The sequence below is a fragment of the Genypterus blacodes genome, unplaced genomic scaffold (genome assembly GCF_046128005.1).
Source record: "Genypterus blacodes isolate CSIRO-AG114 ecotype Tasmania unplaced genomic scaffold, CSIRO-AGI_Gbla_v1 ptg000138l_1, whole genome shotgun sequence".
Taxonomy (NCBI): Eukaryota; Metazoa; Chordata; class Actinopteri; order Ophidiiformes; family Ophidiidae; genus Genypterus; species Genypterus blacodes.
The window spans coordinates 93,967-112,062 of record NW_027466940.1 but is presented as its reverse complement, the minus strand read 5'-3'; the positions used below and the strand labels follow the sequence as shown (position 1 = coordinate 112,062).

At 44.1% G+C, this 18,096-nt stretch overlaps 2 protein-coding genes and 1 non-coding gene across 4 annotated transcripts; 2 read left to right on the top strand and 1 right to left on the bottom strand.

Annotated features, from left to right (window-relative positions):
• Positions 1–3,103: 3,103 nt before the first annotated feature.
• rchy1 (ring finger and CHY zinc finger domain containing 1) lies at positions 3,104–6,760 on the bottom strand. The gene is made up of 9 exons (XM_076164651.1): positions 6,658–6,760; positions 5,805–5,924; positions 5,588–5,703; positions 5,082–5,160; positions 4,944–4,988; positions 4,791–4,849; positions 4,390–4,419; positions 4,141–4,261; positions 3,104–3,986 (listed from the first exon to the last, which is right to left on the bottom strand). The coding sequence occupies exons 1-9, from the start codon at positions 6,706–6,708 to the stop codon at positions 3,765–3,767; spliced, it is 843 nt and encodes a 280-aa protein (XP_076020766.1). The 5' UTR covers positions 6,709–6,760; the 3' UTR covers positions 3,104–3,764.
• Positions 6,761–7,168: 408 nt separating this feature from the next.
• Positions 7,169–7,239, top strand: trnag-ccc (transfer RNA glycine (anticodon CCC)). The gene has a single exon. It is a non-coding gene; the product is annotated as a tRNA-Gly (tRNA).
• A 331-nt stretch (positions 7,240–7,570) lies between these two features.
• Positions 7,571–15,977, top strand: LOC143011684 (cytotoxic granule associated RNA binding protein TIA1-like). 2 transcript variants are annotated; one of them, XM_076164650.1, is made up of 12 exons: positions 7,571–7,788; positions 8,574–8,670; positions 9,407–9,505; positions 10,229–10,283; positions 10,685–10,772; positions 11,087–11,162; positions 11,429–11,537; positions 11,934–12,029; positions 12,162–12,246; positions 12,338–12,476; positions 12,999–13,153; positions 14,591–15,977. In XM_076164650.1, the coding sequence occupies exons 1-12, from the start codon at positions 7,760–7,762 to the stop codon at positions 14,727–14,729; spliced, it is 1,167 nt and encodes a 388-aa protein (XP_076020765.1). In that variant the 5' UTR covers positions 7,571–7,759; the 3' UTR covers positions 14,730–15,977. The 2 variants fall into 2 exon arrangements, with proteins under 2 accessions (XP_076020765.1, XP_076020763.1); XM_076164648.1 differs by having other exon boundaries at positions 12,338–12,560.
• Positions 15,978–18,096: the final 2,119 nt, after the last annotated feature.

Genomic DNA, 18,096 nt, shown 5'->3' with positions numbered 1-18,096 from the left:
AGGTAATGAGCAGCTTGGTTGGGTCGTGATGGCCAATAGTCTCATTTTTCAGGCTCGGTGGTTTTTACTGTGTGAGTTAATGGTGGTTGGCTTGTTTCTGTATTTGTTGGCTAAATTTGTTTCTTGATGCAAGAGCGTTTAAAGCATCGGTCCTAAGATGTGGCCGGTACTTGGAAAGTGACATTTCATGCTTTATAATGTAGATACTGAATGATGATAAAACCAAAGGATTTCAGTTTGCATTTATAGCACACGAATGATCTACACAGTGGGCCTTACACCTCTGGAGTATTTTATACCCATGATTACCTCTTCCAAGCAGGGAGTGTTTTCGGTCGAGTTGGTCAGTTAGTAGGATATCTGTTGGCAGTTTTCAATGAGACTTTGCTGGTCATGATCCTGCGAAGAACTCGATCAAGTTTTGTTACCAGTCAGGCTGATTTCTCCTACAATTTTGGGTCAATTGTCACAAACTTTTACATGTAGAATGTCTGGACTGATCTGGACAAGTCACATTTTCATTATCCACAATTGGCTGCCAAAGGTTAAGTCAATAACCTGTTCAATCAGTCGAGTCATTTGAAGACTACTCGGCCTTGGTGGAAGTATGAGCTGGTCCCTCGTGGGTGAAAGGAAACTACAAGTTGATAAATGACACTGAATAATGAAATGAATTCTGGATCATGGTAACCAGAGTGTATTATGGTTCTTTGCAGACGTTTTGTGATATGTATTTAAAAGGTCTAAACTGAGCTCTGAACATTGTTTCCGCTGTAACCACAAAGAACATATTTACTTTGTTTATGACAGGATGCTTATGGTCTACATATTCTTTTACCATGTACGAATTTCAGCGCCCTCATTTTAAAGTGTCTGTGGTTTCGATCATTTCAGTCATTGTTACAGCGACATGAGGACTTAAGTGTTGTCTGAGATGTAATGCAGATGATTAATTGTGTAGGAGTGAATCGCCTCACCCACACATCTCAGCAGCAATATAAAGGCTCATCCACCACAGACTCACTATCACTCATCACCACTGAGAGAATTGAGCTCACATTGTCTTTTGTGAGGATTGAGTTTTGTAGATATCTGAACAGTTTGCCGGGATACAAGAACTATAAAGGTAGGCCGAAAAGTATCAACGTATCTGAAATGCTAGAATATGCAACACTGAAATAACTGAACTGCTACACTGTGCATAATGCATGTGTTGTACAACCTTAAATCTTTGAAAGAGTCAGAACTGTGACTATGATTTTGTTTTCTACAGTAACACAGCAGACATGTTGGTGCTCAGGACGGCTCTTTGTGTCGTCTTCTTGGTGACCCTGAGCATGTCCAAACCGGTGAGGAGCTTTGCTATTGTACCGCCAATGTTCTCAGTGTAATTCATGTTGTCTTGTTCACATTTAGAAGTGAGTGAAAACCTCCAGCAAGGCCAATCATTTGTCTCCAGTTTGCCTTAACACCCAAAATCTGTATTTCTCTGTGTAATCTAGTTGTTGACCTTGAGACCCAAATCTCCCCATAGTAACTTCAATGATCTCTGTATTTTCATCTTCTTAGAAAATATTAATGCAAGTTCTCCATGGCAGCGGTAATGACTTTTCCTTGAATGTAAACAGGTCTCTCAACATGTCAGTGACGATTCATCCGAGTCCAATGAATCCAATTCATCAGAGGAGAACGAGGCTCATGTTGAGCCTCCTGAGGAAGCTGAGCCAGAGCTTACACAGACTGAGATGCCAAACACTGTAGGGGAGACGGCTCCGCCAGACACTGCAGCCCTACTCCCCGCTGCAGAGTCATCATTGCCACCAGCTCCATGTGACCCAAATGCATTTCCAGAGGGCGCTGCTCCATCCCTGCCTCCAGACATCTTCCAACCCCTGCCTGATCCTGTGGACCCACATGCCGCCGCTCCATCCCTGCCTCCAGACGTCTTCCAACCCCTGCCTGATCCAGTGGACCAACATGCCGCCACTCCATCCCTGACTCCAGATGTCCTCCAACCCCTGCCTGATCCCGGGGACCCGCATGGCGCTGCTCCATCCCTCTGTCCAGATGTCATCGAGCTCCTGCCTGGTCCTGTGGACCCACAAGGAGGCGCTCCATCCCTCCCTCCAGATGTCCTCCAAGTCCTACCTGACCCCGTTGACCCACATGATGCTGCTCCATCCCTCTCTCCAGACGTCCTCCAGCCCCTGCCTGATCCTGTGGACCCACAAATCTCCATTGATCCAGCTCACCTCATGCCAGATGAGCCTTCTCAAGCTGCCGTGGGTGTGGAGATCTCTCAGGATATGCCTGAGACAGACCCTGCTCATGTCTTAGAGAACGCAGGCATTCTACAACACGAGGGCTCCCAGCAGCCTGTTCTTCCAGAGGCCTGTTTGAACGTCAATGTTAATGCTGTAAACCAGCCACACACCCCTATCACCACCAACCAAGCATTTCCCGAGCACGCCGCTCCATCCCTCCCTCCAGGCCTCATCCAACCGACGCCCCTAACATTCTCAGTTGCTCCCACCATACAAATCCCAGTAGAAACTGCAGAGTTCATTACTCGGGTCCCTGTTTGTTTCACTCTCCATTTCACCGCCCCTGAGACAGCGCCGCCTAGAGGAGACAACAAATGAGCAGCAGCAGCCATCAAACCAGCAGACTGTCATCTTTAACATGTTTTGTAATCTTGATGCTTGGGCAATATTTTGATTTTGGTTCCACTTTGGGTTTCTGATTTGGTGTTTTGCTGTGATTGTAGTGTGGAGTCATGCTGGGTTACTTTATGACTTTAATATTAAATGTAGATGTGTAGAATACATTTACTTATAATCCAACTTTGGCTTTATATTTCCCCCAGCCGAAGAGGAAACTATAATGAAACTGCTTTGAAGTGTGGAAATCATAGATGTAAAGCTTCATTCTTTAGTTACTGCAGATAAATTGATGATACATGAGGATATAGATGGAAAAATGATGTAATGTTTTGTTTAAGGTCACAGATTGGTTCAGAAGACAATAATTAGCGTTATGATGTTTACAGATTGAATTATTGTCAAAGTAAAGGTTACCAATCCAGTGAAGACAAGGAGGTCGATTCATGTTGGTCTGGCATTTTAATGATGTAAAATTAGTTTGACACAATAAATACACAACACCAATATCATTCCCAGTACCAAAGGTCGGCTCATTCTGAAGTCGTATCGTGCATTATGTAAAGATGTGATGAAAGTTTGTATCATAGATGAAAATAGAGTTTGGTACTTCAAAATACAGGCCCAGGTTTCCCAGTGCTTTCAAACACAACTGTGGTAAACAAACAGGTAGCGGTGGCATGTAACTTTCAAATCTGGATCACATACTACAGATTTATATAAAAATATGATCTGAATACTGGTTCTTCCATACTTCATTTCTTTCTGCAGATTCATGCAGAATTCCGTCACTTGTGGCATCAGTTTCATCCAACATTCCCTGGTGTTGCACAGCTGAAAATCTTAAACATGTACAGTAACAATTCTCATCATGACTAAAATAACTTTCCTATTTCCAAGTATTGCCACAGAGGGACATTTCCATCACTGACAAGTCTCCGTTTACCTGGTGTGACTTCTGGGGAACCTATTTACATAATAGACCGGCATAATACCAAGCGTCTATTAGAAACTATACAAAATATGTCCATGACGATACACAAACAAAGTATTCTTTTTCTTATTGCCACATGGATTTTGCATGAATTTGGGCTCACAAATGCATTAAAGGTCACTGGAATGTGTTGTGGGTGACTGGGGCGGCTCTTGCTGCTCTTGCTCGGTGTCTGTTTCTGCCTCTGTCTCCGTGTCCGGCTCAGGCTGCGGTGGCTGCTGCTGCATGAGTCCGCCGTCCTGCGCTGTGTTGTAGGAGCCGCAGCTGCTGCACTTCATCCCCAGGACGTGGAAAGGCACTGTGCAGTGGGCTTGGCAGTCATTACATATGATCTGGAAGGAATGGATCACACAGAAAACATTGGATTTCACTTATTATCATGAGTAAAATCTGAAAAACAGGATCTGTCGTCACTAATAGATGAGATTCTGATGAATTCAAGTAACCCAAAAGTTTACCAAAATAAAAGATGATGTGATGTTTTACCTTAACAGTGGCACCCTGGTACTCGGTGGGCATGGGTGACTGAGCGATCTCTTTGTCTATCTGATCCCAGTGACCCTCCATGTCCCAGGCAGAGTGCATGCACAGAGGGCAGCGATACGCACTGAAGCAGAGAGAAAAACAGAGCAGGACTCCATTAGCAGCAAACAACAAACATGTGATTAAGCCGTTAGTGTTGTTGGTTGTTTCTGTAAAGTGTCACCAAAATTGTCTGTAGTATACAATACATACCCAGTTCTGACCATGTCGTCAAAGCAAGTCCTGCATAGGAAACATACACACGTGGATAAAGTCGGAATACACTCACACATAAACAGTTTCTTTCTACACTTTGTGAACTTGATGATTTGATTGACTGATGACTGACTTTATTTACTTATTAGGTTCGATGATGATACACATGGCATTTCAAAACCAAGACATGAATATCTGTGGCATAAACTGGATGTGGGATCAGGAGCAGGATGATCTTGCTCATCAAAATGCTTCACTAAAATACAGTTTTGCTTTGCTCCCGCTGGACTCCTGTATCTATTGTCAAGTGGAATTATTTCGCAAATCCTGCGAATCAATAAAATAATTCTAATCCTCAAACTCTACATGGGTAGTGAAGACAGATTCAACTTGTTTACTTGTGTAGGAGGTGACCGCACGGAAGAACGTGAGCTTCAATTCTGGAGGTGTGGATATCCTGTGTGTCAAAGGAAAAACACATGAATGAAGATCAATCACCATACAGCTTCACTTTCTCTCTCATAACTGCTTCATTTCACACAGTACTGTACCTCCATACACACTGGGCAGTTCTGCCTGGAGACATTTTCAACACACTGAAACATGAAACACAAAAGTAAATATAAGTAGCGATAATAAGCGTGTGCTCATTACTCAGTACATGTAAACAGATCTTGATGGATAATCACCTTATGGTTTCCCCGCAGACCTCTGCATAAACACAGATTGCACTTTTCACAGTGGAAATATTTCTCCCTGGGCCCGATCCTGCAAAAGTCACGACTCAGTTATCATCCCGCAGACAGAAACGTCAATCAAATCAGGCATGAATAAGATGTGAATGTGTGTTAGAGTGAAACATGAAGAAAAGTCTCTAAAAGCTTCTCTACATAAAGTTACAAGTTAAGTTACATACAAACATGTTGGCTGTCACAAACTGTGACCCTTGACCCTGAACCCTCTGTATGTTGTCATGGATCTCTATCCTATTATAACTTCCGGGTGCCTTCTAATATGTGGCCCCATAACATGAAGTAGCTGAGAGAATGTTGTGAAGATACAGTAAACATGCAGGGTGTCATGACAACAGCTAGCAACCTACATGCTAGAACAGTGACCTAGTTTGGATGTTAATGTCCTGAAAATCGTGACATTTTGTAATTTTGCCGCACTCTAACTTGGTATTGTTGCTCACCTGCATATTCCACAGGGCTGACAGTGATACTGCTTCTTGTCCTTGTCAAACAGGTGGCATATGTCACAGTAATACTCCCCAAACTGAGCATTGCACTGCTGGCAGGCCTGCTGCGTCTGGAAGAGTGATAGCAGCCATTAATAACAGATTTATCTGTCTAAGGGTTAATGAATGTGCTCTCAGCACAGGTGAAACATAAGGTCTCTGTCTGTTTTACCTTCTGCACGGTGTGACACTCAGAACACTGAACCTCTGTGACCTTGAATCGATCCATCTGGTGGTTCTCCTCTGCATCATGGCACAGCCGGCACACGTAAAGTTTACCGCAGCAAGGAGCCTGCAGACAAGTTTACATCACAGCTAAAAGGTGCAGTCAGCGATCCAAATCTTAACACAACTTAAACACAGAACTGGAACAAAACACTTCAAAAGAACTCAATCTATATTCTGAATGCTTTGTGATAGAGTCAAGTGTTCATTATTTAAAGATCTTCAACCCTTTATTGGTGCGTTCAGTGATGCAAACCTTACAAAAACATACAGCACTGCAGCCTGGTCTCACTCTTTAATATGCAGAACAACAAAATCTAAGCTATTCACGTTTTCCAACATTGTCAAATACCCCTAAACAGGAAAACGTGCCTTTATTCTCTGTGCACGTACTACAAACGCTGCTTTTTCAAGGGGAGTTTAAGTGTCACGATTCTAAGGCGCCGTCATGGAGTGAATGTGAGGAATGTTCGAGAGAGAAGGGAAAGAAGAAAAGTAAACACCACCGCGCACAGAGCGGCCGATGATCGATTGTTCACATGATCTATTCTGGTAACCACAATGATGGAAATCCCTAGCTGCCATGTTGATCAAAGGTAATTCCTCCATAAACGGGGCAGGTGAGTGTGGCTAACAGCGGTCTAAAGGTTCCTGCTGCTGCTGCTGCTGCTTTACAGTCATCACTCCCCGCGCGGCTGCGAGCGTGCAAGCGGCGCGAAATTCGGCATATCAAGTACAATTATGTGGCTATCGCAAGAGGAAGGTTTAAGTTAACGGTAGATAATAATAACTTAACTCACTTTCAATAAGCAGCTGCGCATGTAATGTTCACATCCAGCAGGGGAAGCCATTTTTTCCTCCAGTGAACTGGTTCTTCTTTGCGGTTTCCCGAAAACGGTGGTTTTATGGAGGGCCACAAACAAGTGCAAGTGCATACCGCCACCTACTGGACCGGAGTGTATCTCGCTCTCTCTCTCTCTCTCTCTCTCTCTCTCTCTCTCTCTCTCTCTCTCTCTCTCTCTCTCTCTCTCGCTCTCTCTCGCTCTCTCTCTCTCTCTCTCTCTCTCTGTATGTCTGTCTATCTGTAAGAGAAAAGATGAACTACAAGTTGATAAGTAATAATTTAGTCTAGATGCATCTAATATTAAGTAATGTACGCATGGGATCTGTCTGTCTGTCTGTCTGTCTGTTGTACTGCTAGGGTTCGTTCAATTTGTTGTCCACTTTCTCTCTAGAGCTCTCAAAGCCAACTTTGAAGACAGACTGGCCGGTCTTACGTCATATAATGTGTTTCACACCTGCACCCTAACGGCGCCGCTGGTGTAGTGGTATCATGCAAGATTCCCATTCTTGCGACCCGGGTTCGATTCCCGGGCGGCGCACGTATTTTACCAGGGGAGCCGGCGCAAAAAACAAATAATTTAATGATCTGATGTGAAATCGGCGGGTGAAAATACTGTGTAAAACATATTAAATGTTAAACATATTAATTTGTCTAATACATTTCTCAAATGTGTACATTATCACAGTATTTACCATATCTATCCTGATTTAAGTCATAGTTCTCTACCGTTACGCAAGCGGCCATTAATTCGTTGTAATTCAGTCTTTTCAGTACAGATGTTGAACCACATGTTATGGGGGAGGGGGCGCTTGGTTTTGGCTTGATTTCAGCGCGCAGGTTGACGCCGCTGACGCCGCTCCTCCGCCATCTTCAACTTCCTATTGTTTGCATCAGACTGAGGCTGTCTGCGGTGTGTGTGTGAGCACACTCGGCCGCCGATTTATGAGCAAACGCTAGATTCCGCCTTTACTTTCACACTCGCGGTCTCTGGAGATCAGCACAAACTCTTTGTATGTCATTGGACTAAAGAGGGTTCAGGACGCGACCACTGAATCTTGATGATGGATGACGATCAACCCAGAACATTGTGAGTAACGTGGATCTGTCTATATCCTGGGATGGGAAGGCTCCGCTTAAACACGGCGCAACTTAAACGCTAGCATACCCCCACGTTGTTTTTATCTATGACTATTCCATTCTTGCCTTTTTTTGACAAAATTGTATGATTGTTGTTGTATCATTTAACATCGAGGATGTATTCAGTTTTAAAGGCAATAATGGCAAATTATGTTCTGTGCTTGAGCGGTATGTCTGTTTTTGTCGTGTAAATAGACGGGGGCCGTGAGTTAGCTCGCCTGAAAGGGACTCTGCCTGAAAGTGTTGGCTAATGCTAACGTTAGCTTCCGACGCAAATGCGGCCAATGAAGCAATTATATATCAATGTTTAAATACATTGAGTGACTGCTACACGTACATCTTAATCGAGGGTTACCATTAGTATATGAATACCAGGGAAATTGCCAATTAATTTGTATTCATCAGTTGGCTCACCAGCCCGCTTAGCATGAGGCCCGTGTGAGTGCATTTCCTCACCGGCCAGTGTTAGCTAGCTAGCCAGTTAGCTGGCAGACAAGCCACGTCAACGCTGTGAGGGACGAGCAGACAGCCCCGGTAAACGGGCGGTAACGCCTGACCGGCCCGCATCACGCTGACATCGCGCCTTTTCCTACTTCAGCAAGTGTCATTTTCGTGTCCTAGCAAATTTAATAGATTGTTGTGGGTTGTAGCTAGCCTGGTTAACTAGCCTTTGTTTGCATGCTACTTCCTGTTTGACAAAGACCCAGTCCCAGCATCTGTGTCCCTTGTGTTCAGGTATGTGGGGAATCTGTCCCGGGACGTCACGGAGCCCCTCATCCTGCAGGTCTTCACACAGATCGGACCCTGCAAAAGCTGTAAAATGATCGTCGATGTGAGTGATTTCACATCAAACGCGCCGCTTTTTGTTTTCGTGGGAAGTCGCATTGTTTTCACCAACACGAGCTCGCGGACATGTTATGATCAACCAAACTCATTTGATAAACTAGACACCGTTTGACGATATTGATAGAAAAGAAGGATTCTTAACTTGTTGGCATTTTTATTTTAAATCTGCAGTATATTATCATGTAGTTGGCTTCTAGAGGACTCTAGGTGGCGTTGTTTCTAACCCCGCTGTTGCTCAGCGCCGCTTTACTTAGTTCCTCGACCAGTTTCTTACCTTTTGTCACTTCCGAGATCACCTACCTTACTTTAAGTAAGTAAGAGTTCAGGCCTTTATGGACATTATAATGTGGTGTTCATTTAATGTAAGTCTAAGTAAGAAAGAAGGGGGAAGGTCTGACCCAGAGCTACAGACGGAAGATAAGAGAAATGTGTTTTATTGGAAGTGAATATAGATGTCATTGGAACGCTCCAATGTCATGCATGAAATTATGCCATCTTCTGGTAAAACATCTTATTTTAAGATATTTTCTTATTTTTTATCTTTACACCCATACAGTTGTCACCACGTGGCTCCATGTAAATAAACTGAGTATTATGAAGCTGAAATCAGATTGATTTTGCTCACCAAACCTTTCACGTCAGACTCAACACTCCATGACATAGTGATTACATTATTATCTTGACTGTGGTTTTAATATCTGTCTTGCTTTCCCCGTTTGCAGACGGCAGGAAATGATCCGTACTGCTTTGTGGAGTTCTATGACCACAGGCATGCTGCTGCCTCACTGGCAGCAATGAATGGAAGGAAAATAATGGGTAAGGTAAGCTATCGTATCTACAGGGTGAGTGGGGACGGGTGGGCCTGGGTGTGGGACACGTCTGCTTATGTTGTGATGATGAGCTTGTGCCAGTTCCTGGTAATCAAACAGGTTTGTTAACCCTTTCACACAGAGTTCAACGCCTGATATAGTCATTGCAAAAAAAAAGGCCCCAGTCTGGGGTGGAGTTGACTCTGCTATCATTGACTTTTCTAACTTTTCAACATTAACCAAATAAGTAGTTTAAGCTTTACACTTGGTCTTGAGACTTTTCATCATTACAACCCAGTGATATTGGGGGCAATGATCTCGCATCAGTGCCCCATTAGTACTGTGGTTGTGTTGTGTATTTGCAAGGAAATTCCCACAACCCCTTATGTAATTGCTTTAGTGTTAAATTTGTCAAAACTTTGGCCAGCTTGTAAAACTCTGTTACCAGAGTGAAAAGGCTGATTTTGTTCAATTTGTGATCCCAGTTGATTGTCAGATTTTCTTCAATTTTACAATGTGCAATAACTTCCCTTACAAAACTCCTTACTTGTAAGTTGTGTCCAACTCTAAGTAAGGAGTTATAAAGTAAAATATAATACCCTACATTTTTCTAGACCTCATTAGCCATAGTCAGTTTTCATAATTGTTCACATTTATGGGGGGCATTCCCCGCTTTGACGTAAATGATGTAATCATATCCCACCTGGCCTTTTCTCTCTGTGTCGCTCTCTGCAGGAGGTCAAAGTCAACTGGGCCACAACTCCAGCCAGCCAGAAAAAAGACACAAGCAGTAAGTTTCACATTATTGTCAGAGGCAACATGTTCGACATGGCTCACACACTGAAAAACCAGAAGGACGGGTCACTTTTAGGGCAAAATGATGAGCAGTGTGGCTCATGCTGTATGATTGGGCTCATAAGCACCACATAACTAATGGATGATAAGAACCAAATACCTTAAAGCCTCCACAGCCTCCCTGCAGTTCATTATCAATAAACTGCATCTCTGCCTCTTGTTGGTATGTGGTGGCTGCTTATGTCCATCCAGTACATTTTAAAGGGGATTGGAATAATGCACACACAGTCTCCTGCTCTGGATGACAGGAGATCCTTATAGATCATAATAGATAACTCCAGATGTCGTAGTAAATGAATTAAAGCTGACAAAACATATTTTAAATTTATCCTCCAGATCACTTTCACGTCTTCGTCGGAGACCTCAGCCCAGAAATAACCACAGAAGACGTCAAAGCTGCCTTCGGCCCGCTGGGCAGGATATCGTAAGTGGCGAACTGACAAACATTATTGAATCACAGATAGAGGGTAGGAAATGAAGCCGAGCTCTGATGGCAGGGAGGAACGTACGAGGAGAGGAGGCAGTGAGCACGAGGAACTCTTGGGTTCACCCTCCTCCTCCTCCTTCCCACAGCCAGAAACCCAAAACCTGCTGAGGAAAGAAATCCTAGAAACCTGGCACGGACAGATTTAAGACATTTTTGGACAAACTAAACCATTATACAGTTACACTCAACAGTTTTGAATTCTGTTCAACAACCGACAGGCGTTTTTGATGAATCTGTCTGTTTGTCCACAGGGATGCCCGTGTTGTGAAAGACATGGCTACAGGGAAATCTAAAGGCTATGGCTTTGTGTCTTTCTTCAACAAGTGGGTGAGTATTCATCAAATGCGGCGTGAGAAGGTTGTTGTTTTGATGCAACATTAATACTGTTGTGACTGGTGTGGTTTGATAGCGATGCCGCTTTTGGAAGACTTAAAATAGAGCCGCTCTGTCTAGAAAAATGGCGCATATTTACACCTTTACTGGCCATTTTCAGTCATTTAAGCACGCGCCGCTTCTTAATTTGTGGTGTGTGCGCTGCCGTGTTAATACTCTGTGGAGGGCGGTGGAATGACCCAGTTCTTTGTGTGTTCCAGGATGCGGAGAACGCCATTCAGCAGATGGGCGGTCAGTGGTTGGGAGGCAGACAGATCCGAACTAACTGGGCCACAAGAAAGCCCCCTGCCCCAAAGACCACCTATGAAAGTATGAGGCCTCTCTATAATTCATTCTGACATTTTGATCCCTTCTATGTGGAGTTGAGATCCTCTTTCTCTATCAGGACTCAATTGCTGCATTCATTTTATTTTCCTGCGTTATTTCGTTTCCTTCGTCTCTTTCTCTTCACACTCTGCTGCACACGGGGCCGATGGTAGACGAGGGAGTCTGCCTCTGCCAAGATTTCTTCTGCTTTCCCTGTGTGTTTAGGTGTTTGGGGGAGTTTTTCCTGCTCTTCCTAGAGAGCTTTGGGTTGGGGTGGGAACCCTTTGTTGTAGGCCTGTACAGCCCCCAGAGACGTGTGTGTGTGTGTCTATGATATTGTGCTGTGCCAAGAAAAACTTGATTTATATGTTGACCTTGGTTGTTCGTCTTTCCTGCCAGATAACTCCAAGCATCTATCCTTTGATGAAGTAGTGAATCAGTCCAGCCCAAGCAACTGCACTGTGTACTGTGGGGGCGTCAGCACAGGACTGACAGGTCAGGACAGCAACACTATTATACCTTTTATTTAACAAAGATTAAGCACAGTGAACGAATATTTAATCACTGACCTTGAGCATTATTCAATGGAATGAAACCTATTTTGTTGTCTTTCTGCTTCATGTCCAGAGCAACTGATGAGACAGACCTTCTCCCAGTTTGGACAAATCATGGAGATCCGTGTTTTCCCAGACAAAGGCTACTCGTTTGTGAGGTTGGTCACACTTTATGAAGCGCCCAACACGTGTCCGCGAGGTCAAATATGAAGCGCGGCTTTCTCAGTCTCTCTCTCCGTCTCTGTCCAGGTTTAACTGCCACGACTCAGCAGCCCATGCCATTGTGACGGTGAATGGCAGCTCAATAGAGGGCCACATAGTCAAATGCTACTGGGGCAAAGAGACTCCAGACATGATGAACCCCATGCAGCAGGTCGCCATGCCCCAGGTGAGGCAATCATACAGGCTGAGTGCAGGAACCACCCAGGGCGGCTCTGGTACCACTGTGCCCTCTGATGACGCAATACCAAGAGTGCGTAAATTTTAAAGAATCTGATGACATGTGTATACTGATAAACAGCCTGTAAACAGCATGAGAGGAAACCCATAAACATTCCTACATAATTGAGATGGATCCAGAATGAGTCTTTCAGAGATCATTGTTTCTGCTTCAGGACCGACTTGTTTGTCAGGAAATGCTTTCTGAGCAGCAGAGCAGGCATCACCTTGGTGTGACCGGTTGGATTTCCTGCCCTATGCAGGGTTCACACTTTGCTTTTTTGTGGTGTGTTTACTTCCTGCTGTTACGCATGAGTTACTATCGAGGATTAGCTGCCTTTCATTTAACTTCTCTTCTGGCAGCTGCTAGTGAAGATATTTTTTTCTTTAACAAAAGATGATCATTAACTCCATCTGTCAGCATGCTGAGGGGTGTTTGTTTAACTCTTCCTGCTCTGTTCTCACTCTGCAGCAAAACAAGATGGGCTTCCCTGCTGCCGCTCAGCCCTACGGGCAGTGGGGCCAATGGTACGGCAACGGGCCACAGATCAGCCAGTACGTCCCCAACGGATGGCAGGTCCCCACCTATGGCGTCTACAGCCAGGCCTGGAACCAGCAGGGCTTCAAGTAAGTAGCACGGTGTGCTCAGGGCTCCCCGACACCGCCTCCTACTCCTACAGGACCACCCAGAGCCCCTCCTTCAAGACCCGCGAAGGGAGTGCCAGCTCTGGCCACAGGAGGGAGCCGTGACCTCCCTCACCCCAAACCCCACTCCCCCCCACCCTCCCCCTCCCTCATTGCTCACCTTATGAAGATTGAGATAAAAGAACTTTAATTTTGCTGGTTGACTATGTTTCTGCATGTCGTCCTCATAATCACTCAGTGTGCACGGCGCGTCTTAATGTCCGAAACCTTTTGTTCGCAGATCTGTTTTTGTCACTTAAATTGTAGAATGTGATCATTAAAGATGTAGAATCTCCCAAAATATCTCCAGCCAGCTAAACGGTCCCTTTTGTTTCCCCCCCCACACCCCCCGAGTACATTTTTGATAAAGTTTTTGCAAAATTTGCTAAATGGACTGAAAGAGAACTAACATGTTAGAGTCACGAGATGAATTGATCATTCAGAACCAGGTGTTGGTGCAGACGTCCACACAGGGGTGCTGCCGTCTGTGTTCTGTGTAACGTTTGTGTTCAAGGGCTTTTGAGTCATTTTTACTTTTTGCAGCCATGTTTCAGCTCTCCACATTATTTTCTTTTTCATTTCATCGAATTATTTCCACATCAGAACCGAAGATTTGATCTGTGTGTGTAAATGTCAGCAGGAAGTACGTATGTGTGTGTGTGGTTGTGTGTGTGTGGGATATCATTTGAAGGTTTTGTTTCAGACTTTTGTTTTATTCAGCCTGTTCGCAGTGAGTTTTTTTTTACGTAGCAAAGAGACAAAGCAGAGGCCAAACGCTGTGGACGGTCTCAAGTCCCCACTGTTTACAGCTTTGAGGTAAATGTGTGTTAAAGCAGCCAGTGCAATTGCCGGTTGACACCCTAAAAGAGGCGTGGACAGACTTGAAATTTGAAGAATCCTTTATTGTGTATAAGCTCAACACTGTTAGGAAAAAAAATGTCACGCTAATGATTGAAAAACTCGACTCAGCCTGGTCTTTAGGTAACGATTGACATTTGTATCGTTTGTTTTCCTCCGCGGCCAAATTATATAATTCTGGGCGGGTGGTAGAAAGGGTCGTTGGCTCGCTGTGCTCACCCTGTCCACTCTGTGTCTGCTTTAGTCACATCACACTCACCTTTGACCCCTGCACAGAGCCTCCACCACTTTTCTGTTTTTCCCCCTGTTTTTTTTGCTAGCTTAATTTTTGTTTTTGCCCAGCCTGCTTCACCCTCACAACCCTCTGATAACTCTCGTTTGCCTTCTCGTTCTCATTCTAGTAGCTCTAATATAAACTGTTCCTTGGCTCCCTTTCGCCTCGTCTCTTCTAACCTGCTGGCATTTTGTCTTTCTCTCTCTCCCTCTCTCTCTCTCCCCCCTTCCCTCGTTTTTTTTTTGCAGTCACTTACCGGCCAGTGCTGGGTGGACTGGCATGAGCGCCATCAGTAACGGTGGGGTTATGGAGCCTACACAGGGATTGAATGGCAGTATGCTAGCCAACCAGCCTGGTATGGGAGCCGCGGGATACCCCACACACTGATAAGTGGGCAGGGGGCCAGATTTGTCAGCCCGTCAGCCCTTCTCATTGGCTGTAAGGCGCCCTGCGGGGCTGTGTAACCGCCTCCATTTGCGGCAGGACTAAGACTTTTACTGGGACGTGGAGCCTGATGGGGGAAGTTGACGTCCGTAGGAGATGTAAATGGGGCTTGTGGGGGGAAAGGGGGGAGGGGTGGGGGGAGGGGGAGGTAACGGGAGGAGCAATTTGACCCACACAGGTATTTACGTCCTCTGTGGTAGACGAGACTGGCCGTGGACCAGGGCTCTTACCGTTTTTAAGTTAACTGTAAATGAGTATAAAATTGTAAAGGAGAAACTTTTGGATTTGCTTTTTTTTTTTTTTTTTCCCCGGGTTTTACAAATTGCTTCCAATTTCACACGTTTGGTCTCGGCCGGCAAGAGGCAATTTTTTTTTTAATTTTTTTTTTTTTTTAAAACACTCAGCCTTGCTAAATTCTGAACTTTTAGTTTGAGGATTTAAAATATAATTTGTCATTCTCTCTCTCTTGGATAACAAACGGTTTGCAGGGATTTGTTGCCACTGCTGTTTCTCTGTAAGCAGGTAAATATTGCACAGTTTTTCCTCTCTTGTACAAATTTGACTACCAAGAGTGTTTTAGTTTTAGTTTTCAATTTCTTTTTGCATTCCATTTCTCCTCCTCGTCTTTTTTGGGCAGCCTCAAATCTTTTCTCCACGTGTAAATAAACCATGCATTCATTTGAAACCATGTAAGTAAAAATGCTACTGTTAACTGTGGGTGCTTGCTTTTTTTTCTTTCTATGGTTCTGAAAACTCGACAGTTAACTGAACATTGTTGGTAGCAGAGTGCCGCTCTCCACGCTGGCACGGTGCAACACATGACTCTTCCATGCAGGGATTTAAAAGCATTGCCATGCAGTGCACATTCACACAGCTGAGACGTTTAAGGGGTGAACGTGTTTGACACTTCCAATGTTTTTTAAATATCTAATAAAACGCCAGTATTTTATATCAAACCCCTGAGTGGATTCAACCTTTACATGTGAAATGGGAGGCCTACATTGTAATTGTTGCCTTATAGAGCTGGTTTCTTTTAGCTGACGCAGACTCTTTTTAATTAGGCAGTGCCTACACACATTTTCAGACCCTTTTGTTTAGAAAGGTGATGGCCCTGAGAATTGATAATGACTCTGCTACTGTAATCAATGTTTTCTTGCTTTGTCCAATTAAAATGCTGATGCGCATAAACAATATGTGTTGGTTTTCCTTATCAGTTAGCAATGCTGTCGTCTGGGGTTTTTGTGTGGATTTCTTAATGAATCATGTTTTTATTTAATTTAGCTGAACCACAAGAAGTAAAATAAGAAAGACGTCTCTTGCTATGTTACAAGGATAAAGTGAACAATCACCATTCAACACGTTTTACTTATGATCAATCACATGTGGCTCAAACAACAACATACTGAATCACAGGGAAATGGGAGTTAAAACTGAATGTTTTGTGTAATGCAGTTCAGAATGGCTCTTTGGGTCACATGGTTAAAATTGTTAGATGAAGGAAGATGATATTTTGCACCTTAAGTTAGTTTGACATCTGTCCCAGTCTTGCTCATGCTGAGGTCCACATGTGATTCAAGTGTAAGGACGCCCACTGGACGTCCACTAAGAGTAGACGCAATCTGAAAACATGTCTAGCAAGAAAGTTTGTACACTTCAAAGAGATGTCAGGAGAGGGGCAAAGTCAGGAATACAAATTAGGGTGAAACCTTCACACCAGAAACAGTTTGTTTTTGGTTCTGAGGAAGTCTGAGCACAGCCATAGGAGGAAGAGCTCATGGAGTTTGCATTACCTTGCCCAATATAAAGGAAGTGAAATGAATAATTCCCGTCTCCTGCTCCATTCACACAACTAACAAGTGACACCAGTGTGTTCAGCCAACTCATGTGCAAACGTTTCAGGTGTGGGTGGAGCAGAGAGAGAACTGAGAACCATTGAAGCAGAGGAACAGGTTTGGGAAATCTTAGTTATGTTTGATGCAGGATTAAGCACAGCTGTGTTTGACTTTATTCTCTCCTCTGATGTAATATTGTCATCTTGTCAGTATTGTGTTAATACAAAGCTCAAAATCTTCTACCTTTAGTTAAATTTACTGCACAATACTACAACCTTTGAAAACATTTATATCTGTCATAAATCCCTCCCTATTGATTATCAGTTTTGTCCACACAGACCTGGCCTGTCCACCAGATGGCAGACTCGGCCCAGGCTTTGTGTGCTGTTGGCGCAGGTGTCTGTGTTGGTGTTAAAATGTTGCTGAGTGTCACTCGGACTATAATTGTGTCATCCATGTTTACCGTCTGTCTGTCACACTGGGGTTTGTTTGTGAGCAAACAGCGTCTGTGAGAGCTTGTTTACTGATCGCATGACAACTTCTTCTGTGGCCTTGTACACTGTCAAACAGTCGATTGCTGATTTTGGCACTTTTCCTCAGGTGAGAAATCCATCAGATCCCCGTCTCTCTAACTAAATGCAATCAGTTTATGTTAATCAGAGTATCTACGAGTGTGTGTCACTGGAGGATGTCAAGAGCAGCAGGCTGCAGTGCTACAGTCGCTCCCCTCAGTCAGACTTATTGGGCCTTGGACAGCACAGACAGCCTGACTGGAAGAAATAACAGGCAGCAAGAGCTGACAGGCTGATAAATGGTTTGTCTCCTCACAGCTGCTCAGCCAGGACCCAGCAAGGCTTTAATGGAGGGAGAGTCTGTTAGAGATGGAGAGAGAGTGCGCGCGCGCGAGAGAGAGATGTCAGGAGATGAGTTAGTGAGCAGATTACAGCTGAAATCAAAGTGCCAATGCCTCTCTTTCCTTCTCACTTTTTCTACTTTCCTTTGTGTATTTCCAAAATTTGTGTCACGGTTAAAAAGCCTCTGGATCGGCACAGTGCAGCACAGTTGAAGACTCCGGGACAAAACGCTTGACAGTCAGAATGCCACGGCTCAGCAGTTGTCCAATTATACTCGATTGATGATTCTGTTTTTGTGCACATGTCCACCAAGTTTGGTTACAGTCGACTAATTCATGAGATGCAGCACTTTGTGAAGATTAAGCCACGCCCCTTTGGCAGCCAGTTATAGCAAATCAGTAGAATTAGAAAAAAATAAGATGAAACTTTTGTCTGGCTCGATCCAGATACCAGGTACCAGAAATGTCCCGGGTTCTTCTCTGGATCGCGTCCAACCCGCCCACCAAGTTTCATGAAAATTGGTTCATAACTTTTTAAGCGATCCTGCTCTTACAACCCAACACGGTAGAAAACAAAACCTCTATATAAGCTGTACAAGATACAACAGTCTTTACATTAGTCATT